This window comes from Carlito syrichta, unplaced genomic scaffold, assembly GCF_000164805.1.
Source record: "Carlito syrichta isolate Samal-C Ts95f unplaced genomic scaffold, Tarsius_syrichta-2.0.1 Scaffold287655, whole genome shotgun sequence".
Classification (NCBI taxonomy): domain Eukaryota; kingdom Metazoa; phylum Chordata; class Mammalia; order Primates; family Tarsiidae; genus Carlito; species Carlito syrichta.
This window is the reverse complement of record NW_007231751.1, coordinates 19,466-40,801: the sequence shown is the minus strand read 5'-3', so window position 1 is coordinate 40,801 and position 21,336 is coordinate 19,466. Positions and strand designations below refer to the sequence as shown.

The 21,336-nt window shown below is 40.6% G+C and overlaps 1 protein-coding gene across 1 annotated transcript in view; it reads left to right on the top strand.

Moving 5' to 3' along the window:
- The window catches only part of LOC103254932 (synapsin-3-like), a 57,410-nt gene extending 36,993 nt beyond the window's left edge, over positions 1–20,417 (top strand). The window contains exon 3 of the mRNA XM_021709906.1: positions 20,322–20,417. Coding sequence (XP_021565581.1) covers positions 20,322–20,417 — 96 coding nt within the window. The remainder of the gene's footprint in view (positions 1–20,321) is intronic.
- Positions 20,418–21,336: the final 919 nt, after the last annotated feature.

Here is a 21,336-nt window from a genome sequence, read left to right as displayed (position 1 = left end):
ATTGTGTCTTCACAGGAAGGATTGAGCAAGGCAGGGTAAGCCCATTTAGGACTGGTGATTCTGAATTATTTCAGTCAGCCCTGGAAAGTAGGGGTTGTCCCTAGTTGTCTGGTCCTGGGGTGATCATGGCAGGAGGACAGTGGCCTGGGGTGCGAGAGCCCCTTGGAGGAGGTGGCTGGGAGCTTGGACCTGCATTGGTGGGATTGCATTGGGAAGATATGCTCTAGGCAAGCTCTTTGGTAGCTCCAGGATTAGCTAACCTGAGAAGAGCAGTCCTTCAAGGGTCAGCAAGGCCCCAGGTCTCAAAGTCTCAGAATACAGATAATAAAAGACATGGTTACCACGCCTGGCGAACTCCAAAGCCTCCCCCAGAGAACTATTGTTTCCAGTTAGTTCTTATGTAAAACCCAATATTTAAGTAGATTAAAAAATAACAAGTACTGCTCTGTTTGATGCATAGCTCTAAGGTCCTGTACATTTTGAGCCTCAAAAAAAAAAAAGTATCTGAGGCCCCTCCTAGGCTGTCTCTTCAGAAGTAATTATCTTGCTGGAGTTCTGCCTTGGCCTCCTGTCCTGCTGGTCACATTGCTTCTGTCTCTGCCATGTGTTGAGAGGGGCCCAGTGGAATAGTCATGAGCTGGGACCCTAGAGGCAGACTCTGGTGTTGGCGTGCTTGGCCTATGTCACCTCCTGCAATTTATTTAATCTCATCGTGCCTCAGTGCTTTCATGAAAGTGAGGGACCTACCTCACCTGGTTACTGTCGGGATTAATTAAGTTAATACATGCAAAACCCTTAGAACAGTGCCTGGCATGTAATAAATGCTAAAAAAAAAAAAAAGATTGTGGATTTTAATTTTAATATAAACATATAGTGTTAAAGTAATAATTATAATTGTTACATTGCCACTGAACTACGAATGCTGTTCATACCACTACCACATTAAGTGTTGTTACTACAAGTAGTGTTCTTACTAGTATCACTATTTTTGTTTCTGCCTTTCCAAAGACTACACCACTGCCTCTCTTACCATTGTACCTGCTGGGATAACCATTGCTACTACCAACCCTGGGCATTGTTACCACCAAAGGAAAACAAAGTCAGTTAGGGCCTTGGAGTCACAGCAAGCATGAAGATGCAGAAAGTGGCATGAGCTATCATTGTTAGGCCATGGCAGATGTACTTGTCCTGTTTCTCTTGTATCTTGTTTGCAGTTCCCTTGCTCTGGAACTAGGGAGAATTATTTATAAAGTTCCTGAGATGTGTGGAGCTGCTGTTGATGAGGTCGTGGGAGTGATTCTGTATTTACTAGGTGTTTTCTTTGAGCCTGCATGGTTGGAAATGATCCATTACAAGCTATTTGTGGACACTGGACACATGTGTCTATTGTGAGTCAAGCATGCCATTGGTTCAGTGGTGCAAAGGGCCTGCCTGCTCCCCTGAATGTGGAATGGAGACACCGCCTTGCCTTTGCTTCTTGATACAGAATGCATTGACCACAGGATTCTTTCCCGTGACACTGTCCCTAGCAGTCCCCATTTGGGGATTAGGTTCAGGTTGGCTCTAGGCTCTGTCTGGGTTGGGCTGTTTGGAACTCCTGTAGCACCTTGGGAAGCAGATGAGCATCTGGGAAGAAGAGGAACTTAGCCTTTAGAAACATGAATCCCTACTGAGGGACAAGGAACCGGGAAACAACCCATTTGCAAGGAGGAAAGTGGGCCTTGGGCTCCCCCTTTCCTGAGCCCAACCTTAATTTGGAGACATTTCACAGTGGACTTTTGGAGGGGTGACCAGTTCATACCATGCTGCCTTAAATGCTTGCAGCAAAAGCCTATGGGGACTTGCAAATCAACCTCGGGAAGAGAAATTAGCTATGTCTTGCTCCAAAACTCGCTCCAAAATAAACACATAAGCTGTGCCGGCGGCGAAGGCACGGGCCCTTTTTCTCCTTCATTTTAGAAACTCCATGTGTGCATTATTTTAAATAGGCGCCAGCACATGAGGCCCTTTTAACAAGATTGAAAACAGATGGGGCCTTAGGCTGTTCGGTAGCTCTCAGAAACTCACATGAGAAGTGCTAAGCCATCCTGCATCCAGGCAACGTTCATTTTCATGGGGAAGCACGAGTCCGGCCAGGCCTCATTCCCAGAGAGCAGGAGTCTGCTTCCTGCATCAGGTGTGTCTGCCGGGGGAAGGAAATATCTCCTTTCGCTGCATTTACCTGTGTTTGCATTTACTTAACCCTTTGGCAGCTTAGGAGGAAAGAGGATTGTGCTAGCCTTGGAGCCCTGATACTTCTGGAAGTAGAAGCATTTGGTGTAACTTCCTTATTGTAAATCAGATTATGACCCTCCACAGGTCGTACCTCTCCAAAGGCTTCCAGTCTCACTCTGGGGGATAACCAAAGTCCTTCCCATGGGCTAGAAGCCTGCTTTGGCCTTGCTTCTGGCCCTATATTTCAGGCTTATTTTGATTCAGCCACACTGACCTTCTTGCTGGTCCTTAAAATCAAGTGGCAGGAAGGGACAAATGTTGGTGAGATGCAAAGAAGTTGAAGCTTTCATGCATTACTGATGGGAAGGTAAAATAAGGCAATGGAAAAAAGTGGGGCAGTTCCTCAAATAACCAAACATGGACTTACTGTATGATTCAGCAATTCTACTTCTGGGCGTATAACCAAAAGAATTGAAAGCAGGGACTCATACAGATATTTGCACACCCATGTTCACAGAAGCATTATTCATAATAGCCAAAAGGTGGAAACCATCCAAATATCCATCAACAGATAAATGAATGAACACAATGTGGGATAGCCATGCCATGGAATATTATTCAGTCTTTAAAAACAAGGAAATTCTGACACATGCTACAATATATATGAACCTTGGAAACACCATACTAAATTGTTGGTTCTATAGGCTAGGCTGGTGCCATGGGTAAGATGCAGAGAATTGCACAGAAATTAGATTAGGAAAAATAGTTTATTTAGAAAGTAGATTAAAGTGGGGGGTGGGAATCCATCTCCCCCAGATTGGGCAGGGGGCCAGAGCTTAAAGAAAAGTATGGCCCAATCAGAGGTCAATTGAAAGCATGGCCAGGCCAGAGTTTAACAAAAGAATGGCAGCAGCTGCTTGAGGTAGATTGCTTTTAAGGCTTTCCTTTGATGTGGGTAGGTCAAGATGACTGGGTGATAGTCTGTTTTATGTCATCACAAAGGGGGCAGGTAGCACAGAAAGTGTTGCCATGGTGATGGGATGGTCACATAGGTCATGAAGGGCTACTTTATGGCTGGAAGACAAATACTTGGAATAGCAAAGTAATCAGTACCTGGGGGGTTGCAAGATAATTATTAATAGCTACCTCTGAGAAACCAGCTCTGTCCTTGGCTAATGATTAGAGGGTAAATTAAATAGAACTGCTTTTAAAAATGACAAAGCTAAGCAATGTTAAAATGACTGCACTTTGGCAATATCAACTCCATTTTGGTCTTTTGTCCTTTCATAAATAAAGTAAGTCAGACACAAAAAGACAAATATTGTATGATTCCAGTTATCTTACCTAGACTAGTCAAATTTGTATGGACACAAGTAGAATAGAAGTTATGAAGGACTGGGGGGAGATGGGAGTTATTGCTTAAAGGTTACAGATTTCTGTCAGTGATGATAAAAACATTCTGAAGATGGATAGGCATTCTGGTTGCAACATGAATGTGCTTTTTGCCACTAAATTGTACACTTAAAATGATTATAATGGTATATTTTATGTTGTGTATATTTTTTTCACAATAAAAAGAAATCTTGAAAAAAATCAAGCAAGTACACCCCAACCTCAGGGCCTTTGCTCTTGCTGTTTCCTTTGCCTGGAATCCTCTTACCCCCCAAGGTGTCCATATGGCTCAAGCCTTCACCGTATTCAGGTACTTTTGCACAGATGTCACCTCCTCAGAAATGTGTGGCCACCCTTTCTGGAGTTGCACCCCTGTGCACACTTCATCACAACAGGGTCTCTATGTTTGGGGTTTAAACCTGCCCATGTCTCCGGAGGCCCCAGTGGCAGGAAGTAGAAGGTCTACTTCGGGGGGTGCAGGGCTGCCCCTCATGTGCGGATTGAATCAAACAGAGGGCAGATGAGACCCAGGGAGATAGCAACTCTGGAGCAAGAAGGTGGGGTCCACACTATGGGTAGCAAGGAGAACAGAAAAGAAAATCTGAATGCCTTTTTTTCTTCCAACAACCCTGAAAATGGTTTTGAATTTTTAAAATGGAAAAAAAATAAAATAAAATGAAAGGATGAAGGATTTTAATTTCTCAGAGCTTTGATGAACAAGATGTTCCTCCCATCTGGAAAAAAAAGAATCTACAGAAATTTAATTCCATCCGTCCTGCTTCAATGTGTCCCTCACTGTAGTCTGCAGGACACTTGGCTGCCACCTTCAGGACATTTGGCTGCCACCATCCCCACCAGTCCCATCTGACACCTCATTTCACCCCAAACAGCCCTTCCTCCTGGGGCTCTGCCATGCTTTCTTCTTCTAGTTTCTCTCCCACCTGTGATACTACTGAGCGTTTGCTTCCACATCCCAACCTCTAACCACCAGAACCATCTATTGGGAGAGCCATGGGACACTTTTCACATGCTTTTCTGGACATTCAGCAGAGTGATGTTCACACATGTGCTGATGGGAAGTAGATGGCAAGGGAAACGTCAACCACTGTTCTTTTCTTAGTAGCTAAGATGTGCTCTTCAAATTTCTGGACATTTGCCCTACCCACTGCAAGTGACAAAAATCCACCGGGGGTAGCAAAATTTGTTTATAGGTCTCTCAACCTTCTGGAGATGGGAGAGATGAGGCTGTAGTGGTCCCACCATCCTGTTCCCCTTAAAGATTCTTCTCTTCGAATGAACATCCTTCCTGTCCTGGAACATTATCAAAAGCTCTCCTCAACCTTGGAGTTTCCTCTTGCATAAGGGAAAGAGCAACAGACATTTACTTTGATTTTCAGATGTGCTTGTTTCTTGTGGGTACAGCTCTCTTGGGAAGCTTGAGCAGGAAGCAGTGTCTATTAGGACAGATTTAGGACACACCTAAGTCCTCTAGCTGCCAGCCACCAGAATCCCACCTTAACTCCTAACAAATGTACATCCAGGTTTTGGGAAACAAAACATTGCCATTTAGAAATTCCTTAAAAATCAGAATGACACATCTTCTGGTGATTTTTTTCTCAAACTTGACTCCCTGACTTCTTATATGGCCAAGTATGATGATGAGGATGACGGATGAGGAGAAGGAAGAGAATAATCTTTATTGTTCTCTTCACTGATAATGGTGAAGATGATGTTGGTGATAAGGACGGTGATGGTGCTAACATCTTACCATCTAGTGCAGAATAAAAACCTCAAGTCCTTACCATGATCTGGTCCATCCTTCCTTCTCTGACCTTATCTTCTTCCCTCACCCCCTTACTTGCCCTGTTCCAGCCATACTGGCTTCCTTGCTGTTCCTTGAATTCAGCATGTACACTCCAGCCTCAGGGCCTTTGTACTTGCTGGTCTCTCTGCCTGGAAAGTCCTTATCCCACCCACTCCCCGCCTTTCTTCTTATTAATAGACTTTGCTACCTTGCTGTTCATATCCCTAATCAAATTGTAACCTTCTTTTGGGCCCCTTATTTGACATAAAACTCACCTCCTGGCACACTGTCCTCTTGCCAGGATTTATTTTTCCTCTCCTGAGATATTATTTATTATTAATGGTCTGTCTCCCATAATAGAATCTCAACTCCATGAGGACAGGGATTTTTATCTGGTACTTTCACTGCTGTGTCACCAGTGCCTGTCCTTGGCAACGTAGTTGCTCAATACAAATTTGCTAAATGAACAAATGGATGGACGCAAACAGTCAGACAGACCTGAGTTCAAGTTCAGCTCTCTGGCTCGGTAGCTTTGTGATCTTAGCCCAGTTGTTTGTGCTCTCTCTGCTCCTCAGTTTTCTCATCAACTAACAAGGAAGCTAATACCTACTCTTGTATCAAGAAGTTATTGTAATGATCAAGTTCAATAATGTAACCATGATGGCTAACATTCATTACACACTTTACATGCTTTGCTAAGAGCTTTCAAATGAATTAATTCATTTAATACTCACAACTGCTCTAGTCACCATAGTTAGCCTCCCTTTACAGATGAGAGACTGAGGCAAAAAAAAAAAAAGGCTAACTAACTCGCTTAAAGTTGAAGCAAGACAGGGATAGAGCTCAGATTCAAACTCACATGGTCTGATTCTGAAAACCACTATGTTATACTAAGTACTTTATTAGCTACAAAACACTGCTGTTGTTTTTTTTTATATATGTAACATGGTAAACTCCACCTCATTTTGAATATTGTATTATAGGAAGATTTAGGAATGCTGGTTTAATCATTTTTTCCTATATTTTTATATTTATTTTAACAGTTTTTATCTATTTATCTCTCCCCACCCTGCCTGCTTTCACACATACACACACGCATTATTGACATGCATGCACACACAGGCACTCATTCAATATTCACACACATACAGGAATATTATGATTTTCTGGTGAGCAGGAGATGCCTCTGTATCTGCCTGCAGTAGCTGGGTACTCCGCATGACTGGGAGGCTGTGCCACCCAGTGGCCTCCTGCCTTCCCTGAGATGCCAGGCCTGCTCCCAAGCAAGATTTCCTTGTGGAGAATGGACTGCTGAGTGAGCATGCAGACTTTCAAAGCCTTTTTTGTCTGCAAGGTGAGTCTGAACCATTGGAAAAGAGCTCAGCCCCAAGATGCCAGCCAAGGAAGTCACTGATCCCCCCCAAGCCCCAGGAGCTAAAAATACAGCCTGTGCCGGGATATGGACAGGAAGCAGTTCTTGCCGACTGCAGGCCTCGGGCCATCTGCCAAGTGTCTGCCAGCAGGGGGGCAGTCAGAAGAGGCCATGTGGAGGAGGGGCAGGAGCCCATGGGCTTCGCTGACAGACCCGCAAACTGATGTGTAGAAGACATGGGAAGGTGAGGAACAAGGGCTACTGCAGGCCAAGCTGAGCTCGAGCTGACCCAGCTCTGCGAATTCCAACACAAGTCACCTCAAATAACTGGTAGCGACTTGGGGCTGTATGGAGGGTTTTGGCCTGGGCTTGGCCCCGATGGACATAATGACCAGGGTGGAACTTAAGGCAAAGTCACTCTGAGTTTCTGAACCTTACCTGTGACATCTGTAAAGTAGGCGTTGTTCATGGAGTGGTATGGACGGAGCCCAGGTCTAGGTGCTGGGATAGAGCAGTGAACGAAGACAAAAGTGCTGCCCTGCAGAGCTTCTGCTCCAGTGAGAGAGGTGGACAATGGAATATTAATCGAGGGAGAGGTAAATTTTCATGTTGCATGGGGATGAGTCTTGGATCTAGCAAGGAAATGGGGCCCGGTAGGGTGCTTTGCAGGGAGGGCGCCTTTGGGGGCGCTGCGGAGCAGGACTGTGAGTGGGCTGAGTAAGACCGCCATGCTGCACGTTCTGAAAGTGCCTCGGTGGTGGGGACAGGAGCCTGGAGCTTGCTCAGGGTGTTTAACCATGGAAAGGTGGCCAGTGTGTCCATGGCTAGGGGACAAGGGATGTCAAGTAGGTCATCAGAGATGGATTCTTGTGGAACTTTGTAAGCCATTTGGGTTTTCTTTTTATTATTGCTGTTACAGTTTATCCTTTTAATAAGTTTGTCTATGAGAGAACTTAGGAAGTGAAGATGATCACAATACAAGCAGATTGCTAGTTTTGTTTTTTTGTTTTTTTAAGGACTTTAACAACACAGTTTCATTCCCAAGAGTAAACATACCAATCTGTTAGGGGTTAGGGTAAAATTTTGATGATAACTTGCCAAAGGACTCAGAATGCTCTAATTCATCCTTGACAATCGCCACCACCAACACCACCTTTACTCTTCTCATTCCAGGTTCCTAAGGGAGCCAAAAACACATCAGCAAACAGCAACCAAAATACCGTTCAGTGTCAGCTGGCCTAGGCTCACTACAGCAGTGTAAGATTCTCTACTAAAGCTGGGATGCATTCCTCAGTATGGACTTTAGACCTAAGCAGTGCAGCCTCTTAACCTTCTTTGAAGTCAAACCTCATATGTGGATGTTACTATCTAGATAAGTGGCTGTTCGTTCTCAATAGTCACATGGCACTACAAGCACAATTATGGGAATAGAGCAGGACATCTGGGTCTCCTGGGAATCAGTTTACTGCTGCCAGCTCATGCACTGGAAGAGAGAGTTACAGGGAGAAAGATGGTTTTTTGGATTAGCATCTTTAAGGAGCTACAAAGCAGGAGAGAGGAAGTTTACACAATGATCACCCAGATCAGCAGACTCCCAGCTACAGAGAGACAGGAATGTGAACGCCACTCACAGATGTAGCCTTGTAATGTCCTGACCAGTACAGTAATAGCTCTTCTTTGTAAGGTGTAGTAAGAAAGCTTATTGGATAGGGTGAAGGGTCAGAAGTTGTTTAGGAGAGGTCTTGGAGAGTGCTGACCTTCTCCTATGAACTTAATGTCCGCTGGTCTCTGTCTCCACCCTCTGCCTCTTTTTCTCTGTTTCTCCTTCTGTAGAACAAGCGAGTGCCTACGGCCATGGAAAGACGCACACACTAAGGGCCTAAGGGTGCAGCCTGGACCAGATACATCTTCGCTAACTAACAGGAATTTCCAGTATCTTATCAGTTGCCTTGGATTCCAGACCAATCTGTCTACCAGTGTCTTGCCTTTCTCAGGAACTCTGGACAACATCGCTTTGTGTTGAAATCCTCCTTCAGTCAGGTTTCACGGTCAAGGCTGATAGCTGCTACCTTCACATTCCTACACATTCTTGGTTTCTTGTGTGCATTCCAGTCAGTCATCCAATTCCAAGTCCCAACTTCAGTTTCTTTTCATTTATTAGATCTATTGGTCTAATAGCATCTTTCAACTTATTATCGTAATGATGATTGCAATCACCATTTTCCATGCTGTCATCAACATTATTATCATCACAGATGCAATTATTAGTAACTAGATATGAATACCCCATGCTTTCAGTAATATTATCTGCTTGGCATTACATACTTACCAGGTGCCAGTGCCTGTGAGAATGCAGCCAAAGACCCTGCAGAAAATTGAATGCATTCCATCTCTGTTCCTGTGTGTGTATGTGTGTATGCAAATGCGCATGTACGAGTATATGTGTTCTTGGAACTGGACACAAGTTTAATTATAAACAGGTGCTTATAGGTTGAACATCCCAACTCTGAAAATATGAAACAAAATGTTCTAAAACCCCCAATTTTTTGAGTGACAAAGCACTCAAAGGAAATGCTCATTAGAACATTTTGGATTTTTGGATTAGAGATGTTCAACCAGTAAGTATATATAATGCAAATATTTCAAAATCTAAAAAAATTCAAAATGCAAAACTCTTCTGGTCCTAAGCATTAAAAAAAAAAGAGAGAGGCTATTCAACCAGTATCTCCTTTTGATCTCTAACAGAAATGTAGAAGAGATTTTCTTAGTAGAAATAATTTCAACCATATCTAGCACCTATAACAGAGCCTGGAACTTAGAAAGTGCTGCACAAATATTTGTTGTTAGATATCAAATCACTCCCTTCCTCTGTAACCTTTAGTGCTTCCCAGTGGCCCCCTACAATGTCTGTGCCCTAATTCGTGTGAAAATGTTACTCGAAAGGAACTTCATAGATGGAATGGTGTTTTCAAAACTAATCTTAATGTCACTTGAAAATATTGGACTACCTGAGTTTTCCTGCTTGTTTGTAACTTTTTAAACATTACATTGAGGAATGAAGAAATGGTGGGAAAAGGATTGGCCTTAAAGTCTGGGCATCAGGGATCTACATCTTGAATATGACATTGACCCAATATATGGCCTTAATGTTGAAAACAGCCAGTCTATCCTAGACTACTCCTACCTAGCAGAAGCTCTTAAAACCAGAGAACCTTCTCTGACTGGAGATGGAAATGTGCCAGATGAGAAGTCAGAAAAAGTTTGAAGAGTGAGAAGGACTCAATGTGCCAATACTATTTTAAAGATGAGAGTGCAACATGACAAAGAAAACAGGTGGCCCTAATCAATTGGGAGAAACTCCCGGCTTACATCTACCAAGGGAGTAAGGACCTCAGTCTTGTAATTATGGAGAACTGAATTCTGCCAACAACCTGGATGAACTTGAAAGCAGCTTCTTCCCAGAGCTTCCCAATAAGAGCCCAGGTGGCCACAACCTTGATTTGAAACCTAGAACAGAGAAACAGCCAATCTAGCCAGGTTTTTTGACATATACAGAAGTGAGATAATAAATGCATATTGTCTGAAGGCATTAAATTTGTAGTAATTTGTTATGCCAGCAATAGAAGACACTAGAATGACAGAATGATATTCACTCTAGAATGATATTCATGTTCCTTCACAGGGAGTTCAAAATTGTCATGAACTGATCTCACCCACCTTTGTCTCCTCTTATGTTCCTCTAATAAGCATCCCAGCTGCGAAATGATATCCCATCATTCCATTGACCATATAGCCCTGTGTTCTTGTCTGTGTTTTTATTCATTGAAACTTAGACTGGGCCTTTCCCTTGCTTTCTGCCTGGAAACACCTTCCTCATCATTGTGGTCTAGTCGCTCCACCAATGCAGAGTTTCAGAAGGCAAGTTACTTAACATGTGTGGGTATCCATTCATCTGTAAAACACAAAAATAACACTTTATTCAACAAGTATTTTTGAATACCATGTGCCAGGAGCTGGGTATAAAGCAGTGAACAGCTTTTGTATAAAAATATTCTCGCTTGGCATTCCTTTCTCATAAGGTATACTACGATAATAGATTCTTTTTCTTTGATGATAATTGGGGGACATCGGTTGAGAGAGAGAGAGATATAAAAATGAGAAGAACCGTGGAGATAACTGACTCAATTAATTACAGCTCTTTTTTTTGAGTCAGAGTCTCACTCTGTCACCCAGGCTATAGTGCGGTGGCACACTCAGGGCCACTGCAGCCTCGACCTCCTGGGCTCAGATGAGCCTTCCACCACAACCTTCCAAGTAACTGGAACCACAGGCACATGTCACCACTCCCAGCTAATTTTTAAAAATTTATTATAGAGACAAGGTCTTGCCATGTTGCCCAGGCTTGTCTTGAACCCAGTCTCAATCAAGAGATCTCAAGAGGTCTCTTGCCTCGGCCTCCCAAAGTGCTGGAAATACAGACATGAGCCACCAAGCCCAGCCTAATTACAACTCTTTTAAAGGTAAAGAGAATTAAAGTGGAGAAGAAGTAAGAGGTTTGCCTAAGGTCAATGTCAAATTCAAGATTTAGATCCCTGGCAGACTTCAAGGCTAATCCTTTCCCTGCCATTGCTTCATTCCTCAGTGCACTTGTTTAAATAGTTGTAAACAAACAGGAAAAACTCAGATAGTTCAGTACTTTCAAGTGTCATTAAGATTACTGTTGTAAACCTCTCACACCTGACTTTAACAAGAGTAGCAAAATACCAAAAGCCTGTCTATGCCTGTATATAGCCCATCAATATACCAAAGATTTAAAACCTATTGGTCTTTAATGGTGTCTAGAGGTAATCTCCTACAAAATCTTGACAATCAAAATCACATGCAGCCATATATATAATATTCAGCAGTATAGTATGGCATGGCTTAGTTTTTATTTTCTGTTAAAAATAAGGGAAACTCTTTAAAATGCACTGGCCAGCAAGAAATGGGCCAAAATAATGCAAAAGAGATAGTGGGCTCAAGCTTTCAACAAGGTGCAAAAGAAGTTAAAATAATAGAGAGTGCTTAGAACTATGCTGAAATGTGAAAGTTCATTTATAAAGCGAGGAGAAATCTTTAGGAGTATGTGAGCATGATGGTAGTAGGATACCATATGCATTGTTCTTCAGTGTAGGTGATGACCCAACGGAATAAAAGTACTTTCTCCCCCATTTATTAACCTTACAACCATCAGACCACACTAACAAGAAGTTGAAGATGGTTTTTACTGTTATCAAAGATGAAGGGGCTGAGCTCTTGATTTTTTATGCTTTTTAAAAAAAATCTTTAAGAGAGGTGGAGATTTCATTGAGGAAGTCTTTGAGATGTCTGACTACAATGGTAGGTTGAATGCAAAGCTAGGAATAGTTGAACTCTGTCTAGTCAAATATATCAGTAGTGAATATCCTATCAGTTTATTCAGAACAGAGCCTTTGAGGTATCTGGTTGCCCAGTGTCTGTGTGTATTTTGAAGTGAATGAATAGAAGACTTTTTACTCAGTAGGTTAAGGTGACAGAGAGTGGTCAATTTATCTTCTCTTTGGTTCTATTTCACTGGGGACTGCTTGGGTCACTTCCTTCTTAAAAAAAAGTATACTATCTGGTGTCAAGACTCCTTGTAAGGCTACAGTAATTGAGACAACTTGAAACAGACTCAAGGATAGGCAAATGAATTGATAAAGAGAGAATTTAGAAACAGTCACCTATGAAGTGATTTGATGTTTGGCAAAGGCACCAATGCAATTCTAAGGTGAAAAAAAAATCATCATTTCAATAAATTGTGCAAAAGTATTTGAATAACCGTATGAAAAAGTTGAACTTTGTGTCCTATCTCATGTCAGATATAAAAAATTAATTCTGGATGGATTACAGGCCTAAATGTGAAATGCAAAGCAATAAAACTTCTAGCAGGAAACATTAAGAGTACCTATGTGACCTTGGGATAGGAAAACATTTTTAAGCTAAAGACAATAAAAATACTAACTGTAAAAAAAATTATTAAATTTTACTTCACGTACATGTACGTATATATTTATGGGTGCATATGTAAATATATTCCTTTAAAAAATTAAGCTAAAATACAAGTCACAGAATGGAAGAATATATTTTCATATGAATGTATTTAACAAAGAACTTATATCTAGAGTGTATTTTAACATACTTATTGCAACTTAATAAGATAAATGCAAACAAAAATACAAACATGAACAAAGACCTTGAACAGAAAGACACTTCACCAAAGAAATGGTCTAAATTTCTGATTAGCACATGAAAAAGTGCTTAGCATCATTAATCATCAGAGAAATGGAAACTAATACCACAATGTGCTACCACTCCACACCCACCAGAGTGGCTAAAATACCAAGTGTTGGAGAAGACAAGGAGCAGATTTAATTCTCATATTGCTAATGGGTATACAAAATGGCAAAGCTGCTCTGGAAGAATTTTTGTTAGCATCTTCTGAAGCTACTCTGGAAATCCATTCTGGAAAAACTGTGTTTCTTCTAAAGGTAATATGTCTACCCAGTAAGCCAGCACTTCCACTCCTAGGTATACGACCCAAGGAAAATGAATGTATATGACCACCAAAAGAAATTTATAAGGATGTGTGTAGCAACTTTTTCCTTAATAGCCAATGACTAGAAATAGTCCTAGTGTCCATCATTGGCAGAATGGATATACATTATTATATATTCAGATAATGAAACACTACATTGAAATTTTTTTAATGACTGCTACTAACAACAACAACATAGATGAATCTCACAGATACAATGATTGGTGGAAGAAGGCAAATCCCAGGGTACATGCTGTGACATTCCATTTATATCAGGTTCAAGATCAAGCAAAACTAATGTATGAAGATAGAAGATATTAAAGTGGTAGCATCACGGTTTGGGGATTGACATTAGCGGAATGAGAATGAGAGAGCATTCAGAAGTTCTAGAAATAGTCTATATCTTGATATAGGTATTGATTACACAAGAATAAATCAATTAAAGTTCACCAAGCTATAAACTTAAAATTTGTACATTTTACCACTTTTTAAAGGCATTATTCTAGGGTTTACAATATACACTTTAGTTAATCAACTTTTACCTTCAAGTAGTATTATTCCACATATTATTCCATAGAGTATAAAGACCTTTAAACAGTATATTTTTATTTACTATTCTCATCCTTTTTGTCCTTGTTGTCATACATTTTATTTCTATGTAGACTATAAACTCCTGTAATACAGTGCTATGTTTTGCTTTAAACAATTAATTATCTTTTATATAAATTTTAAAACTGAAACGTATTTTATATTTAACCACATCTTTACCATATCCATACTCTTCATTTTGTGTTGATATAGATTTCCATCTGGTATCATTGTCTTTTTGCTTGAAGAGTTTTCTTTAACATTTTTTAAACTTGTGATAAATTCAACATTTGTTTGCTGAAAGAGTCTTATCACTTTTAAAAGATAATTTTACCAAGTATAATATTCTAGGTTGACAGTTGTTTTGGGGGGTTTCTTTTATTTAAAGAAGTAGTTCCACTGTCTTCTAGTTTGCCATTTCCTGACAAGAAGTTGGTTGTCATTCTTTGCTTCTCTTTATATAAAAGTGTTTCCCCAGCTCCTCCTGGTTGCCTTGAAGACTTTCTCTTCACCAGTAGTTTTTAGCAAGTTGATTCTTACATACCTTGTTGTTATTTTCTTTGTTTCTTCTCCTAAGACGTCACTGAACATCTTGAGTCTTGTCAGTTTACATCAGATTTGGAAAAATTTGAACTGTTTTTTAATATATATATATATATATTTTTATGTCCCTTCATCTTCTCATACTGGGACTTTAATTACTCACATACTATTAGACTGCCCAATTTTTTCCTATAGCTTACTGAGGTTCTCTTCTCTTTTTTCTTGTCTCTTTCTTTCTTTCTTTCTTTCTTTCTTTCTTTCTTTCTTTCTTTCTTTCTTTCTTCCTTCCTTCCTTCCTTCCTTTCTTCCTTCCTTCCTTCCTTTCTTTCTTTCCTTCTTTCTTTCTATCTGTCTTTGTGATTCATTTTTTGTTTTTACTGTCTTCTCTTCAAGTTTACTAGCATTTTTTCTGTAGTGTCGAATCTATTGTTAATCCCATCAATGCATATTCTATTTCCGTTATTGCAGTTTTCTTCTAGAAATTTCATTAAAAAAATATTTTCACTTATTGTGTTGTATTCTCTACATTCTTAAGAATATGGAGCATATTTATCATAGTTTTTTTAACTTCCCTTCCAGCTCTTCCCATCATCTCTCTCATTTCTGCCTCTGTTCCTATTGGTTGATTTATCCTTATTATGGGTTATATTTTCCTGCTTCTTGTTATTGCATGGCAGTTTCTGATTAAATGCCATAACTTTTACATTGTGAATTTTACCTGTTGGGTGTTGGATTTTGTTATATTCCTTTAAAAAGTGGCATGCTTCTGGGATGCAGTTAAATTACTTGGAATAAGCTTGATATATTCAAGACTTGCTTTCAAGCTTTTCTTGGAACAGATCTACATAGAGTGATCAATCATCCTAGTTTCCCTGAGACTAAAAGGGTCTCCAAGACATGAGACTTTTAGTTTAAAACTGAGACTAAAGTGTTTCTGAGAAGTGGAACTTTCTGTTTTAAAGTTGGGAAATCCCCAAAGCAAACCAGGACAAGTTGTTCATCCTAGATCCAGTCCATGGATAATTTGATACCACTAGTAAATTTTGAGTACCCTACTCATATTACAAGGTCTTTAGCTAGTGAGAACATAAACTATTTCCAACCTTGTGCAGGTTCTGAAGATTGTTTCCTGGTGTTCTTTCCCTAACCTTGAGTAGTTTCCTCTCATGCGTGCTCAAGTTAGTACTCAGCCAAAGACTTGCGTGTCTCCCTGGAGTTATTTTTCTATGCAAGCTCTGTCTTTTCTTATATACGGTTCTGCAAATTTTAGCCACTCATGGTTTCTCTGAACTTCCATCTCCATATCCTCAACTCAGTAAAACTAATGAGCTCTATTTACATTCTCCCACACTGCTCTGCTGCCTGGAAACTGCCTCTAGGCAGTAAGCTAGGGTAATTATAGGGATAATTTTGTTTGCTTCCTTTTTGCAAGAATCATAGTCCCGAACTGCTTGTTGTCTATTGTCTGAAAACTGATACTTAATGTAGCTTGTCTGGTTTTCTTGTTAGTTATGATGGGAGTGTAAATATAGTCCCTGTATTTCATTGTGGCCATACATAGAAGTCTTTGCATTTTATACCTAAATATGTTTTTAAAATAAATACTTAAAGGGGTTGCTCTTCTTCAGGTTACATCATTTCCATGCTTTCAGTTTATTCTTATGAAGACAATGAAATAGTTGAAAATAATAATGGCAACTATTTACAGAAGTCCTCCTTAGCCCTGTGCTAGATGTTAGCCCTGTGCTAGATGTTTCATTTACATTATTTTGAATCATTATTTTGAATCTTCCCAAAAAAGTTTAAAGATACGTATTATTGATATCATTATCTTCATTTTAGAGATGTCAAAACTGGGATTCAAAAACAGTTAGTAACTTGACCAAACTCATCAGCCGGTATATTGAACAGCTCACTTTTGAATATGGTTCCTCTGACTACGCAATACTCATTTATCCATACCACAATACCTTATGTGTATGTTAAAAAGATATCACATCAAAAACAGTTGAGACCATAATAATTTTGTGGTCAAAAGGTTAACTCATGCAGAAAATTTAAGAAATTTTGGTAATACTGTTTTGTGACATAGTTGAATAGTTAATTTAGTATTTTGCATGTGTGTGTGTGAGACAGACAGAGAGAGAGAGAGAGAGAGAGAGAGAGAAGGAATGTATGTGCATATTTATATGTGCATGTGGTTTAGTGAAGTGGATAAAGGAGCCTTTCCTGACCTGACCAGCTGACCTTCTTTGAGCCCTGACAACTGTGCATGTAATACACAAATTGCATTAAATTCCCAAAGTAATTGTATTAGTTTCCTACATCTGCTATAAAAAATTATCATAAATGTACTAGCTATAAAAGCAACAGAAATGTATTCTCTCACAGTTCTGAAGGCCAGGAATCCTAAATCAAGGTTTCGGCAAGGCTGCACCCCCTCTGAAGGCTCTATGGGAGAATCTTTCCTTGACGCAAGAGACTCCTGGCACTTTCTTATGTTAGTGATTTTCTTAGCTTATGACAGCATAACTCCAATCTCTGCTGCCATCTTCACATGGCCTTCTTTCCTGTGTCTTTCTAGTTCCCTTTCTCCTTTCTTCTAAGGACTTGTCTTTGGATTTAAGGCTGACACACTAGTCTAGGGTGATCTCATCTAGATATACTTAATTACATCTGAAAAGACCCAAATTTCCCCAAATGTCACATTCACAGGTATCAAGGAGTGGGGGGATATAATTCAGTCCACTACAGTTGCTCTGGAAGCTCTAAGACTCTTCCAAATGGCTGCTCTTTAATAGTCTACCAGGGGAACCATCAAGCTATCTTGAAGGAGAAAGGGCTTGGGTCACCGTGTGTTCATTTCTGTGGCTCAAGTTTTTAGAAAGATACATACAGAAGAATGCCCTTTCTCTTGGCTACTCTTAGTTCTCTATGCTCAGTCCTACAGAGGCTTGCTACTCTGCATCCCAGACATTGATCTCCTGTGACCATTCGTAAACTATGACTGGGAAATAGCTATAGACACCCAGAACAAGATGAACCTCTAACTTGTATATTCAAGCCTGGTTATATTCTTCTCTCTAGATATCTCTTTTCCTGTTTGGACAACAAGACAACTCCTGACTCTCTGCCACTTTAAAGACAGTGATTCTACCTTCCAAGATCTGTTTTACTCCTACTCTGCATATATTTGGTGATCAGTTATCCCGTTCTGCAACTTTCTTTTAACTTTTTTCTGCACATACAAGCAACAACTTTTCTTCTTAATTCTCCTTTGTGATCTTGCTGATTAAATATCTTGAACATGATGGGACTGAATTTTTAAGGCATTAGACTTAATAACCAGGTCGTTACCACTGTTTACTAACCTGGGCTCATTAACAGTGATTTTTTTTTTCTTTTCACCTTGCTACAGCATAATGAGGTTATTAATTAAAGCAAGAGACATAAATACTCTGGGTCTGCTTTAAAGTCATCTGGGGAGATGGCTGGCTCTTTGGTCATAATTCCTGTCCAAAAAAAACTCCAAGGGGATACATTTAAATCACCATGAAATGATACTTTCCTTCAGTGTAAACTTATTTTTCTCTCTAAGTGGGTTATTTTTAGGTCTCTAAAATTCCCAGTTATAATCTGCCTAATGCCTCACTAAGCTGAACAGTGGCGGCAGTGGAATACAGTGTTAAAAGCACAGGTCCTGGACCAGGCTGCCACAATGTGTGACATTGTCCAAATTATTTGATTCCTCTCTGCCCCAATTTCCTCTTCTGGGTAGATTTGGGGATTAAATAAATTCTTGTGTGTAAAATGCTTAGACCAGTACCTGGCACAAGACTCCTTCATATGGATGAGTGATTATGTTAATTCATTAACTCCAAAGAAATCACTTTTGGTATCTACTGTGTACGTATAAGGCACAGTTTGGTGCTGTGCTCTTTAGATGATGGTGTTATAGGTTGACTTGTTACCTCCCAAAACTCATATGCTGAAGTCCTAACCCACAGGACCTCAGAATGTGACCTTTTGGAGTTAGAGACTTTATTTTTATTTATTTATTTATTTATTTATTTAGAATTGGAGTCTTACTCTGTCACCCAGGCTGGAGTGCAGTGGCACACTCATGGCTACCCCAGCGTCGATCTGCTGGGCTCCGGTGATCCTTCTGCCTCAGCCTTCCAAATAGACGGAATTACAGGTGTGCACTACCATGCCTGGCTAATTTTTGTTTTATTGTAGAGATGAGGTCTCGCCAAGTTGCCCAGGCTGGTCTCAAACCCATGGGCTCAGACAATCCACTCGCCTCAGCATTCCAAAGTGCTGGGATTACAGGCTGAGCCACTGAGCCCGGCAGGAGTTAGAGACTTTAAACAGTAGTCAAATTAAAGGAAGGCCATTAAAGTGAGGGTGGCCTATATGCCTGGTGTCTATAGTAGAAGGAGAGCTTTGGACAGAGAGATGGATGAAGGGATGACAGCCTGGAACGAATCCTTTCCTCACAACCTTCAAAAGGAACCGACCCAATCAGCACCTTGATTTTGGACTTCCTGCCTCCAGAACTGTAGGGAATAAATCTCCACTGCTTAAGTCACACAGTAGTAGTGCTTTGTTATAGCTACCCTAGGAAATGAATTCAGACAGTTATAGCAAGGGATCTCTATTATGCCTAGGGAGCATATCATCTGGTTAAGAGGATGTTTTCCGTAGGACTCTGGTTGTAAGCAACAAAAATTAACTAAATCTTGCTTAAGCAAATAAGCAAAGATGAACTCACAGAATCCAAAGGTAGAATTGTAGCTGGCACATACACAGGGGACTCCTCTCTTGTCCCTGCTCCTCTCTTGGTGATAGCGACCTTCCACTCTCCCACTCTCATTTTTTTTCTCTCGACCCTGGTTTTCTATGCTTCCCCAGTGCAGATGGCAGAAAACATGGTCCCAACTAGCACCCAGATTTGTGCATTCAAGATACAACCACCTAGAAAGAAACTGTATGAATTACTCAGCAATTTCAGATGCTCAAGGAAAGGTGTCTCATTCCTCCACCTACCTCATCAGATGCCTACCTCATCAACTGTGACCAAAGGGGTAGTATGTCAATGCACAAGCATGCTGCATCTGCTGTAACCAGATAGATAAAACAGGGGGAAAGGGGCCATTATCCCAAAAAAGGGATATTGCACAGAGAACCTCGGAGGGTTTCATTACTCGAGATAAACAATCACGGAGCCATGGTGCCATATTACTGCAGAACATGAAGATGAAAACATCGACAGAAAATGTTACATTGAACAGCAGTTGGCATTGTACAGTCATAGAGCTAGAGTTGCTTCTTCTACTTCAAGGAGTCGGAAATTAGCAGGGCTTAGAGGCATGGGCCCTTGAATCAGAGATGAATCATTGCCAGATGGTAGAATGTGAACATTCTCAGATTGGGGATAGGTAATGAGAATTGTGTCCTAAGGGTAGGAAACAGCCTCTGCAAGTGAAGACAGGGGGAAAAAAAGAGTGTATGTGGGAAATTATGATAATGCAGTGAATGCAACCATCATTTATGGAGTGCCTACTGTGTGCATGGTTTTCAGTCTAGTTTTTGCCTCTTATTAATTGTGTTGTCTTAGACGTGTAACTAGTCCTATTGCACCTTAGCTTCCTCATCTTTCAAAAAGAGAGATGAAAATAATATTACCAGCTTCCTAAGTTTGAGGTGGCTTTAATTGTGTACTTGGCACATATAGGTACCCAATACGTGGTAGCGGTTGTTAGCACCGTTAGGATTTGATGGATCTTTTTTGGTTTTGCTTTTTCCATTAGGCTGAATTCTCAGAGTTGAACCTAGCTGCCTACGTGACTGGGGGCTGCATGGTCGACATGCAAGTCGTGAGAAATGGGACCAGAGTTGTAAGGTAAGCAGGACTGAAATATAGAGAACCTTCCAGGAGGTATGTATGGGAAACCTCACACAGCCCAGCCCTATGTCCATTGCCTGTGAGCCAACTCTGGCATCACATTTACCTCTACATACAGAATATCTGCTTCCCAAGAGACCCAGGTGTGGTTGCAGTAGAAATGACAAGTGACACAAATCATGTGGACAGCAACTGTGGTGATCTGGGATGAGCCCTGGGCTTGGAGAGAAAAGACGTGGGTTCCATCTCCTGCTTTGTGCTTCTATTCTGGTATATTATCTAGTCTGTGTGTTTCCCACCTGCAATGTGATGATAGCAACGATGAAGTCAAAGACTGCTGAAGTTTACAGAAACTCGTGTATATGAGAGCCCCCTGTCAACTCTAGAGTGCTGTACAAACGGAAGGTTTATGAGAATGAACAAAATCCTGCCTCCAGCAACATGACAGACTGCATGTTCATAGAGTGCTCTCCAAGTGCATCAAACTCCAAAGTACCAGATAGATAATATTTTCAAGAAATCTGTTTATAATGCATGCTGAACTGGAGAGCAGTTTTTCAGGAACCAGAAATGATAAGAATGTAGAAATCTACAGTAGAGATAAGTATGTATATAATACATTTCTACTTAGTAAAGTACCCAGAGAAGGCATACTAGGTCTTGTTAAGGGTTAGAGAAGGAAGAGATAGGATTCAGATTTGGGGAAGTAGAGAAACAGGAAACAGAGAAAAGGAAAAGGTGCCATTTGTTCTGAGCCTTGTTAAATGGTAGAATGCGGACATTCTTGGATTGGGATAGGGAATGAGAAATGCATCTAAGAGTAGGAAACAGCCTCTGCAAATGAAAACACGCCAAAACATGGAACATGCTCGAAAAATTACAATAATTTGATAACCAACTCGGCCATCACGTATGGGGTA